A 12,014-nucleotide genomic window follows, 5' to 3' on the forward strand; every position below is an offset into this window, starting at 1 on the left:
CTTTTTTTGGGGGGGTGAGGGGTGCGGACAGATCGCTCTGTTGCCCAGGCTGAAGTGCAGTGGCTCCATCTTGGCTCACTGTAACCTCTACCTCTCAGGTTCAGGTTATTCCTCTGCCTCAGCCTCCCAAGTAGCTGGGATTACAGGCATGCACACCACACCTGGCTCATTTTTGTATTTTTAGTAGAGATGGGGTTTCGCCGTGTTGGCCAGGCTGGTCTCGAACTACTGACCTCAAGTGATCCACCTGCCTTGGCCTCGGAAAGTGCTGGGATTACAGAGGTGAGCGGTTGTGCCTGGTCCCTACCATTACAATGTAAGGTTCTTGGTAGATAAGGAAATTGTGAATGACCTGGTACTCCATGGCTTAAGGTCAGAAAGTCATCTAAGTAGCTTTCCAAGAATTTCAAGAGTTGCTAATCTTAGGTAGAAAAGGTTTCTCTCCTCATCAACTCTTAGGGGAAAATAGTTGACACTAATTAACATCTGATTCCTTAGCAGCTGGGATTTGGGGAGTTCTACTTTTTAAACTGTTGGTGAGAATAACATAGATTTTTCTAACCGTTTTACCTACAGCTATCTTTAACATCTTTTAAGTCACCAAAAGAAATTTGAACTTGAGCTTGTAGTAGTAGAGAAGGCAGAAACTTTGTTTTTAAGCAGAACATACAACTCTGGGGAATAAAAACTGAAACCTTCTACATTTTCCAACAGCCATGACAGTAAATTTTGGGGACCATGTTTGCAAGTGTCCCATTCGTAGAAACAATTTATTAACCAGGGCGTGATGGGAGGCTGAGGTGGGAGGATCACCTGAGCCCGAGAAGTTGAGGCTGCAGTGAGCTGTGATCACGCCATTTCTCTCCAGCCTGGGCAACAGAGTGAGACCCCATTTCTTTTCTTTCTTTTTTTAAAGAAGAAGAAGAATGTTAGGCAGGATGGCTCACGTTTGTAATCCCAGAACTTTAGGAGGCCAAGGCTGGAGGATCACTTGTGCTCAGGAGTTCGAAACCAGCCTGGACAACATAGGGCGACCCTGGTCCCTGCAAAAAATTCAGAAATTAGGGGGCGTGGTGGGTAGATGCCTGTAGTACCAGCTTCTCTGGAGGCTGAGGCACAGGAGTTTGTGGCGTGGCTGCAGTAAGCTGTGATTGCACCAGTGTACTCCAGCTAGGGCAACAGAGTGAGACCCTGTCTCTGTTTAAACAACAACAACAAATTTAATGACTGTTTTGAAAAATGTTACCTCCCTTCCCAAATGGTACAAGATCCCATATCTTCCCACATTGAATAGTCATTCTGTCATTCTGTCTTGATTAAATCTTTTTAGACACTATTAGAATGACTTGTTCTTTTAAGAGGTTATCTTTTGACCTTTAAAACTAATATGGTGGGGATCTCTTGTTTTAATTTAAAAATAACAGATTCGCATGCAAGTAATTATGATCTAAAGGATAAAGGATTTTTAAAAATTCTGATTTAAGGTGTTCAGAACAACCTTTCTTTAGACTTTTTAGAGCTGAAGGGTTTCCCCTCTAACTTAGTTTTTCACTGGCAGAGAACATCTGGGCGTGTTCCAAATGTGGTCGAGCTACTGTATCCAAAGGTGATCCTGGCATTTCATAATCTCCTTGTTCCAATTTGTCTGGGGACAGCTAGGCAGACTTTACATAAGTACAGATTGCCACTCTGGGCGCTGCAGGGAGACTTCATTTGCAGCAGGAGGAGCCCCCCCAGGACTGGTGAGGTAATTTGAGCTTTAAATAGCTCCTGGCCCTTGAAATAAGGACAGCATGATTTAGGGGAAAGGCCAGAACTTGATCTCTGTGGCCTTCGGCACGCTGGCCTCTCCTTGCACTGGAGGCAGTCATGAGGGCTATACTGCGGGGCGGTTTGTCTTCAGCGTTCGCACACTCAGGAAAGTATGCCAGAGACGGGTGGCAGCAGTGCCCGACTGCTCAGCTCCTTCCAAAGCCAAGTCTGGGCAGTTTCTTTTTCAGGCTGTATGGAACTAGGGTTTTTGGAAAGGAAGCAATGTGAGGCAGCTAAGGCAATTTCCACTTAAAATAGAGAAGAGGATGAAATGGAGAAGAGACAGTCGATACAGGAAGATGAGCTGGGAGATCATTGGGAAATGTAGACATCCCTTGTGGTGAGAACTAAAACGAAGGAAAATTATTCAGGGTATTCTTAAAGTAGTTCCTCACGTTTCTCTAGCATTTTACTTTTTCAAGAAGACTTTGCTGGGCACAATGGCTGTCACCTGTAATCCCAGCAGTCTGCGTGGCCCAGGTGGGAGGATCACTTGAACTAAGGGTTCGAGACCAGCCTGGGCAACATAGTGAGACCTTGTCTCTACTAAAAATTTTAAAATGGCTGGATGCAGTGGCTCACACCTGTAATCCTAACACTTTGGGAGGCTAAGGTGGGTGGATCACTTGAGGCCAGGAGTTCAAGGCCAGCCTGGGCAACATGGCAAGACCTTGTCTCTACAGAAAAATACAAAAGTTAGCTGGGCGTGGTGACACGTGCCTTAGTCCCAGCCACTCAGGAGGCTAAGGTAGGAGGATTGCTTGAAGCCCTGGGAGGCTGAGGTTGCAGTGAGCCAAGATAGTGCCGCTGCACTTCCAGCGGGTTGACATAGTGAGACCCCGTCTCTAAATAAAGAAATAAATAAATCAGCCATAGGCTGAGGTGGGTGGATCACTTGAGGCCAGGAGTTTGAGACCAACCTGGCCAACACAGCAAATCCCTGTCTCTACTAAAAATACAAAAATTAGCCAGGCATGGTGGCACACGCCTGTAATCGCAGCTACTCGGGAGGCTGAGGCACAAGAATCACTTGAACTTTGGGGGAGGTTGCAGTGAGCCGACATCATGCCATTGCACTCCAGCCTGGGCAACAGAGTGAGACCAGGTCTTTTTGAAACTCTGTCTCCAAAAAAAAAAAAGAAATCAGCCATACATGGTGGTGCACACCTGTAGTCCCAGCTACTATGGAGATTGAGGTGGGAGGGTTGCTTGAGCCCAGTAGTTTGAGGCTGCAGTGAGGTGTGATCATGCCTCTGCACTTCAGCCTGGGAAACAGAGTAAGACCATGTCTCAAAAAGAACAAAAAAAGACTTTCTTATTTGTCTGATATACCTGTATATTACCTTATGAAAGAAGCAGAAATCCCCATTTTGTAGATAAGAAAACCAAAGCCCAGAGAAATGAAGCAGCTTGTCCCCAAGATTGCTTAGCAAATGATGGACCTGGGAAAAGCCCAATCTTCCAGTTATTTGTGGACACATCAGAATTCAGCATGAGCGACAGCAGTCTGCTGGATGACAGTCAGTGCAGAATGAGACACGAGGTGCCTGTGTTTATTCATGCAGGTGGAGTGTTTGCAGAAGTGCGGGGAACAGGAGGTGGTGGAGCAAAGCATCTCTTTCCTGATTTCCTTCTGCTCTGAACTCAAGTAGTACCCACCCCCTATTCTTCCCCTCTTTTGAGTCTGTTTCACTGAGGGCACGGCTGGTAGGAGTAACATTGTTCTCCAGCATTAAAACAGAGCATCAGTAATGTCTAGGAAAAGGTTAACTTTAACAACACTACTAATCAGTTTAGAGAATATTTGAGCGTATAGCACTTGCTGATCAGTTCATTCAGAAAATGAATTGCCTGCCATAAACTAATAAGCATGATTTGGTTTATGTTTTGATTTAATTATCTCTGAGTAGATGCTGCTTGAAGTAATGACTATAACCACTTTTGCCAAGTATACCCCCCGTTTATAATTTAAAAAAAAAAATTTTTTTTTTTTGAGATGGGGCCTTGTTATGTTGGCCAGGCTGGTCTTGAACTCCTGGCCTCAAGCAGTCCTCCCCACCTGGTGTCTCAAAGCATTGAGATTACAGGCATGGGCCAACATACTGAACATAATGATTCAAACATAGAAAAAAAAGTCTCCTGGTAGTTCAGTTCCCCCATGCCCCAGGAGTTTAGTACAGGGGTGTCCAGTCTTTTGGCTTGCCTGGGCCACATTCGCTTGGGCCACACATAAAATACACTAACACTAACAATAGTTGATGAACTAAAAAAAAAAAAAAAAAAAATCACAAAAAGAATTCTCAGTGTTTTAATAGAGTTTACGAATTTGTGTTGGGCTGCACTCAAAGCCATCCTGGGCTGCATGCAGCCTGTGGGCCACAGGTTGGATAAGCTTGGTTTAGTAGATCTTTTTGGATTCTAGGTCCCTACCTGTCGTCTCTGTATGTAATATGTTATACAGATGCTGCAGTTGATCAACACAGGGAACAGTGGGGACTCAAGGCACAGGGAGTAACCACTTTTCTTCTCTCCTCTCCTCTCCCCATCCCCAGCCAGTTGGCGTGTGCTGGTAGTCCCAGCTCCTCGGTAGGCAGAGTTGGGAGAATCATCTGAGCCTGGGGAGGTTGAGGCTGCAGTGAGCTGTGATCCTGCCGCTGCACTCCAGGCTGGGTGATAGAATGAGACCGTGTCTCAAATATAATAATAATAATGTATTTCATATAGTTGTCAAGTAATTTAATAGTATATGACTCTGATACTATAGAAACCAGGTAAATAAATTTAGTATTATTGGCTGATATTAATAAGCAGTTATTTGTAGTCATAAAAATATACAACATTGGTTTGAGATGCCACTTTAGTCTTCTGAAAGTGATTAGTCTTGGGGGTGATGAGGGCGGGAGCCTTGAGAAATGGCCATCTTGGGAGAAGCATTGATTCCTGTTGCCCAGCTAGAGGCGCTGTGCTCGCCTCATTCTTTTGTATTGCTGGTTGTAAAGTTGTATTCAGTCAGACACTCCCACTGCCACAAATACATGTTCCCTGGGTTGCTAAAGTATCACAGCGATCAGACTCCATCCTATGCCCCTTATTTGGACTCCCTGAGGTTTAGAACTCACGTGGTCTTGGCATATGAGCAGAAAGGCCTCCATGTTTCTTAGAAGTCAGCTTGAAGTCGACTCAGTATTTTCTCATCCAGAAGGGATGGGACTGAAGTTTAGTAGACAGGGCAGGATTAGGAGGAATTTGTCAGTCTGTTTTCCTAAAAAACCGCTGAGTTAGACCATCTGTACTCATAGTCTCTCATCTAAGGCCTAGACTTGACAGTGTTTTGTGGAACGCACATGATAAGCCTGTGTCCTTTTCTGGGGAGGAAGCCAGGGTTCAGACACCATTGATCCAGCTGCACTTTTCCCTCCCTTGTGTGTGCTCCACCTCCAGCCCCCTTCCCCCAGCCCACACAACGTAATTTCCTTCTGTTCATCATGTTACTCGACAGAGCTCTGTTCTAGTGTCTCAAAGATACAGTTAACCCAGTGGACACCATCTATACCATAACAACTCTGTTCTTCCCTCCTGACAGGTGACAGAGCTGAATGAGCCACTGTCGAATGAGGAACGAAACCTTCTCTCTGTGGCCTACAAGAACGTTGTGGGGGCACGCCGCTCTTCCTGGAGGGTCATCAGTAGCATTGAGCAGAAGACATCTGCGGATGGCAATGAGAAGAAGATTGAGATGGTCCGTGCGTACCGGGAGAAGATAGAGAAGGAGTTGGAGGCGGTGTGCCAGGATGTGCTGAGCCTGCTGGATAACTACCTGATCAAGAATTGCAGTGAGACCCAGTACGAGAGCAAAGTGTTCTACCTGAAGATGAAAGGGGACTACTACCGCTACCTGGCTGAAGTGGCCACTGGAGAGAAAAGGGCGACGGTGGTGGAGTCCTCCGAGAAGGCCTACAGCGAAGCCCACGAGATCAGCAAAGAGCACATGCAGCCCACCCACCCCATCCGATTAGGCCTGGCTCTTAACTACTCCGTCTTCTACTATGAGATCCAGAACGCCCCAGAGCAAGCGTGCCACTTGGCCAAGACCGCGTTCGACGACGCCATCGCCGAGCTTGACACCCTCAACGAGGACTCCTACAAGGACTCCACGCTCATCATGCAGCTCCTCCGTGACAACCTCACGCTCTGGACGAGCGACCAGCAGGACGACGACGGCGGCGAAGGCAACAATTAAGGCCCCAGGGGGACTGGCAGCGCACGCGGATGCTACTACTGCAGTCTTTATTTTTTTCCCATGAGTTGGGGGTCGGGTGGGGGAGGGAAAGGGAGGGATGACCTTCCCAGGGAGAAACCCACGACCTGTCCTGTCTTTGATCGCCTCTTTGACATTTTTGCCAAAATACCACTAGTGGAAAGTCAGGCTAGCTGTGCTGGTATTGGAATAGCAGCCTCACACTGGCGTCTGGACTGTTCTGTAGATTCATGCAAGTGGAGCTGTCTGTCTCTAATTTAACTTATTGCTAGATAATAGGGTTTTCAGATGAAAAGAAAAAGAGAAATGGCCCTCATTAAGTTCTGTGGTTCCAGTAAGGATTTTTATGTACATATGCTCTCGTCTCTCGTTTTGGGTACTTTCATCTGTCTCAGCTCTGCATGTTTTCCAGGGTGTAGCCTACAGACATGGAACAGTGTAAATCCCAGACTGACAGACTTAGAACCTGAGGTCTCATTCGTCCTTATGGTTTAGGCCTTGCCAGTTTTCCGAAGTCTCTGATTAGTTGACAGTATTAACACTAAATTGCAGTTTACAGTATTTCTACATTACAGCCATATGTAACATCAAGCCATCGATTGTGTACTTTTCCTTTGCTAGTTGTTTGGGCTTTAACATCCTTATTCAGCCTTATCCAGGTTGGTTTTGCTGTTCATCGGTCTCCTAGGCTAAATGAGAATGAAAGCGACTTCAGGTTTTGGTTCATAGGTGCTCGGCAGGTGGCTGTGGGATTTTTTTTTTTTTTTTTTTTTTTTTTGGTCCTTCTTTCCTCTTAACGTAAATCCACCACCAAAATTATTAATCCTCTTGAGAGAAACGTGAAACGCCACAAAAATAGAGAAAATTCAGGTCTGTATGTCATGGATCGTGTTGGTATTTTCAGAGAACATCCCGCTTCCGAAGCTGCCGCAGCTCCCTCCTCAGGGATCACACTGCCGTCACCCACTCTGCACTGGGGCGTTTCCTACCGCACCTCGTGCTGGCGGACGCAGCTGGGTGGAGAAGCTGTGGGGTCAGAGAGGCGTTTGGAGAAGGTCTGTGGTGCAGTGTGTGAAAATTCAGGTGCTAGAAGCCTACTGGTAGAAAAACCCAAAAGGAAGAGCTATATCCTTAACACCATTCTGTCCAATTTCGGGAGCCCTGTCAGTGTGTCGGTTTTTCCTCGAAGACACTCCTTCCCCAGGTAATTGTAGGAAGATAAAAAAACTGTTACCAGATAACAAACACTGAACTCCTATTTGACCAGAACTTTTTCCTCTCGAGATAGTTTTTCTTTTTAATGAAAAAAGCATAGAAATTGGAGATTGGCTTGTCTCGCACAGCCAGTGCACATTTGGAATTGACGGAAACAACATTGCTATTTCCACCCATTTGTTTTCGGCAGCCTTAAGGCCCTCATTCTCATTTCGGGTGAATCTGTCTATCTGTGAACGTGGCCCGCATGTGCATTCTTTTTTTTTTAATATAAAGTCAGTGACAAGAGGAACTCCCGAGACGTGTGATGACACCACACTTGTTTTCTTTGTTTCTTTGTTTTATTTAGGCAAGAAGAGGTGTGAGTAATTGAGGAAAAACTGACAGATGCTTTTGCTAATACCAAAATTGAGCTTACAATTAGGAACTGAGTATGTGTAACAGGATACAGGTGACAGTGAAGATAGACGAACCACGATGACCACAGACTCAATGTGCTCTGTAACATTGCACAGTTTACCCAGCATGACTTTCCTTAGGAGGCCCCCTCCTCACGCTAGAGCAAAAGTCCCAGTTAACTGAAGCCTACCAGAAGAACTAGTAGAAGAAGCTTTGCCGCTTTTGTGCCTCTTACAGGCGCCTAAAGTCATTGCCATGGGAGGAAAACGATTTGGGGGGGGGGGGGCGGGGTAGGTGGGGCTTTCCCTAATTTATCTTCATGTCCAGTGAGCAGTGTTGCGTTTTTCCTTGTAGCATTTGGAAATGATTTACTGGAATTACAAAACCTATTTTTCCTTTAAATTTCAGCTTTGGCTCTGGCTGCTTTTTAGAATAATGCAAGATAAAAATCACACCTGAGGGCTAAAAACGGAGAGGGAATGGGAGACTTGATATTTAAGCAGCTTGAATGGTTTTTCTTTTCTTTATTTTTAAAGAAATGCACTTGCCTATGATAATGTCTCTCCAGTGAAATGATTACTCCTCCATTACTCTATTGATACAATATTGTGCATGCTAGTGTTGTATTTCTATACAGTAGCTTGAAATTGATTAACTTATACTGTAGGTGTTATGTATTCCTATGACAAAAAAAATTAAGTCTTCAAATTTTTTAAAAGTTTTTTTTTTTTTTTAATTTAATTTTTCCTTTTGGGGGTAAAGTTTGCTCTACCAAATAGTGATTGTAACAAATTGATCTGTTTTGGATGTTGCTATAGTGACATGCAGTTATATATTTTGTTTTTAAAAGGGGGGGGAGCAAAAGAAACACCAGTGTTAGCTTAATCTTAATGTCTGGTGTTTGTCATGGTGAAATTATAACTATTACAGTGTCGGAGAACAACAAATATGTTCTCTGAATGAGCCTTTGTGCTTTTTGTCATGTTATGCAGTGAACTATTTTTAAGGTCTAATCAGTGATTATTTTTCCAGCTCCGTGTTTCTCTAAGGAATTATTTCACACACGGACCATCTTTAGCAGTTTCCTCAGTGATGGAATATCATGAATGTGAGTCATTATGTAGCTGTCGTACATTGAGCAAATAAACTTACAGATCTGACGCCAGTGCTCCTTAGCTTCATTGTGTGTTTGACTGTCCTTTGCTTTTGAAGGTTGGATCGGATGCTGGTGTTCTCTTCCCTCCCCAGCCCAAGGAATGAAGTTGGATTGGCGGGAAAAAGGGGAAAGACAGTAGATACTGGAAAGCGCCTCCAACCAGGAATCAGATTTGGGTTTGGGGACTTAAAAAACCATTGCACCAGGCCAGGTGCAGTGGTTCACGCCTGTAATCTCAGCACTTAGGGAGGCTGAGGCAGGCAGATTACCTGAGGTCAGGAGTTCGAGGCCAGCCTGGCCAACATGGTGAAACCCCATCTCTACTAAAAATACAAAAATTAGCTGGGCGTGGTGGTGGGTGCTTGTAGTACCAGCTACTCGGGAGGCTGAGGCAGGAGAATCGCTTGAGCCCAAGAGGTGGAGGTTGCAGTAAGCCAAGACTGCATCACTGCCTTCCAGCCTGGGCGACAGAGCAAGACTCCATCTCAAAAAAAAAAAAAAATTGCACCTTTTAGGGTGGGCGCAGTGGCTCACACCTGCAATCCCAGCACTTTGGGAGGCTGAGGCTGGAAGATCACTTGAGGCCAGGAGTTTGAGACCAGCCTGGGCAACATATTGAGACCCTATCTCTGTTGAAAAAAACAAAACCAAACCATTGCATGTTTTGGGCCTCCATTTTTCTCATATTAAACGAACCTGTTCAACTGGATCTCTGAGGGCCTTTCTGGGGTACCAATGGGGAGAAACACAGACCTGAGTTTGAGTGATGGCACCCCCCACCCTGCCTTTTTTTTAAACAACAAAACAAAAGACAGACGGGGTCTGGCCATGTTGCCTAGGCTGGGCTCGAACTCCTGGGTTCAAGTGATTCTCCCAGAATTATGGCCCCTTTTGATTCCTGGGCAAATTACTGAAACTTCTTAGCCTGGGTGGGTGTGGGTGTGGTGGTAGGTTTAAATGATAACTGGATCATAGCTTTTAATTATTTTTTTTGTGACAGAGTCTCGCTGTCATCCAGGCTGGAGTGCAGTGGCACGATCTCAGCTCACTGTAACCTCCACCTCCCAGGTTCAAGCTATTCTCATGTCTCAGCCTTCTGAGTAGCTGGGATTACAGGATCCCACCACCGTGCCCAACTAATTTTTGTATTTTTAATAGAGACCGGGTTTCGCCGTGTTGGCCAGGCTGGTCTCAAACTCCTGACCTCAAGTGATCCGCCTGCCTTGGCCTCCCAAAGTGCTGGGATTACAGGTGTGAGCCACCGTGCCTGGCATAGCTTCTTAATTTTCTGAGAAACATTAATTCACATTTCAGGAATGATAACGTACTGTGAATAGGCTTTTGGCATATACTCAATGAATTCACTTATGTTGACTCATTTGTCACCCAGAACTACCCTGGGTGCTACTGCAAGTGTATGGCTGTCACTGATAACCCGCATCTGCCTGCCTGAGTTTGGTCTGCCCACACCAGGCTGCTTTCACACTGCTAGGAGACCATAAGAAACTAGGCCGAGCGGCAGCAGCCAACTCTTCAGCACACATTGACCAAGCACTTTTATTTTATTTATTTTGAAACGGAGTTTCGCTCTTGTTGCCCAGGCTGGAGTGCAATGGCGCCATCTTGGCTCACCGCAACTTCCACCTCCTGGGTTCAAGCGATTTCCTGCCTTAGCCACCCGAGTAGCTGGGATTACAGGCACGTGCCACCACGCCCAGCTAATTTTGTATTTTTAGTAAAGATGGGGTTTCTCCATGTTGGCCAGGTTGGTCTCGAACTCCTGACCTCAGGTGATCCGCCCACCTCGGCCTCCCAAAGTGCCGGGATTACAGGCTGAGCCACCGCACTTGGCTGACAAAGCACTTTTAGTGTGGCAGTTACTGAGGGCAAAAAAAAAAAACAAAAACATTTTTGGCACAGATATGGACAAGATCAGAACAGTCAAGCTTGCTCTAACAGGGTCACTGAAGAAGGAAGGTAGATCCCCTGAAAGCTGCCGCTATTTCGAAAACCCTTGTTCCTTTGGCGTAATGTCCCATTACAGGTGCAAGAGTAGCTTTGTTTTACTGTTTTGCAGATCTCTTGGGAGCTAAGTCACACGTACTCTCTGCTTAAGCATCCAGTCTGTTGTGGTATGTGTTTTCTTAAGACAGGGTCTCGCTCTGTCTCACAGGCTAGAGTGCAGCAGTGCGATCATAGCTCACTGCAGCCTCAAACTCCTGGGCTCACGTGTTCCCGCCTCAGCCTCCCAAGTAGCTGGGAGTGCTACCATACCAGGCCATTTTACTTAATTATTTTTGAGATGGAGTCTCGCTCTTGCCCAGGCTGGAGTGCAGTGGCGTGATTCTCCTGTCTCAGCCTCCTGAATAGCTGGGATTACAGGTGCATGCCACCATGCCTGGCTAAGTTTTTTGTATTTTAGTAGAGACGGGGTTTCACCATGTTGTCCAGGCTGGTCTCGAACTCCTGAACTCAGGCAATCCACCCGCCTCGGCCTCCCAAAGTGCTGGGATTACAGGCGTGAGCCACCGCGTCCAGCTGGGCCATTTTATTTTTTAGAGACAGGGTCTTACTATGTTGTCCAGGCTGATCTCAAACCCCTGGCTCAAGTGATCTGCCCCAGCCTCTCAGAGCACTAGGAGTACGGATATGAGCCACTGCACCTGGCCTGTTGTGATATGTTGTTTCACTTGAAGTATTTGAAAAAAATACAGTATCACACAAATAAGTAGTTGGAAAGGGGTGAACCTAAAGAATTGAAGTCGAATGGCAGAAGCAGAATAAAGAAAGTTCTTATTAGGTGGGTGCGGTGGCTCACGCCTGTCAACTTTGGGAGGCTGAGGTGGGCAGATTGCTTGAGCTCAGGAGTTCAAGACCAGCCTGGGCAACATAGTACATAGTGAGACCCCTGTCTCTACAAAACTAAGTGGGCATGGTGGTGTGCACCTGTAGTTTCAGCTACTCAGGAGGCTGAGGTGGAAGGATTGCTTGAGCCCAAGAGGTTGAGGCTGTAGTGAGCTATGATCACGCCACTGAATTCCAGCCTGGGAGACAGAGCAAGACCTTGTCTCAAATACAAAAAACAAAAAAGACCTCATACTACATGAATTATATCAGTCTGTAGATCAGGCACCAGTGGAAAGGTCTTTTTTGCCTCTTTTTTAGTGCATTCTA

General features: G+C 45.9%; 1 protein-coding gene across 1 annotated transcript in view; it reads left to right on the forward strand.

Moving 5' to 3' along the window:
* Nucleotides 1–8,844, forward strand: part of YWHAG (tyrosine 3-monooxygenase/tryptophan 5-monooxygenase activation protein gamma) — a 34,360-nt gene extending 25,516 nt beyond the window's left edge. The window contains exon 2 of the mRNA XM_054496552.2: nucleotides 5,396–8,844. Within this exon, the coding sequence (XP_054352527.1) occupies nucleotides 5,396–6,052 (657 nt within the window). The 3' untranslated portion in view covers nucleotides 6,053–8,844. The remainder of the gene's footprint in view (nucleotides 1–5,395) is intronic.
* Nucleotides 8,845–12,014: the final 3,170 nt, after the last annotated feature.

This window comes from Pongo pygmaeus, chromosome 6, assembly GCF_028885625.2.
Source record: "Pongo pygmaeus isolate AG05252 chromosome 6, NHGRI_mPonPyg2-v2.0_pri, whole genome shotgun sequence".
In the NCBI taxonomy this organism is placed as follows: domain Eukaryota; kingdom Metazoa; phylum Chordata; class Mammalia; order Primates; family Hominidae; genus Pongo; species Pongo pygmaeus.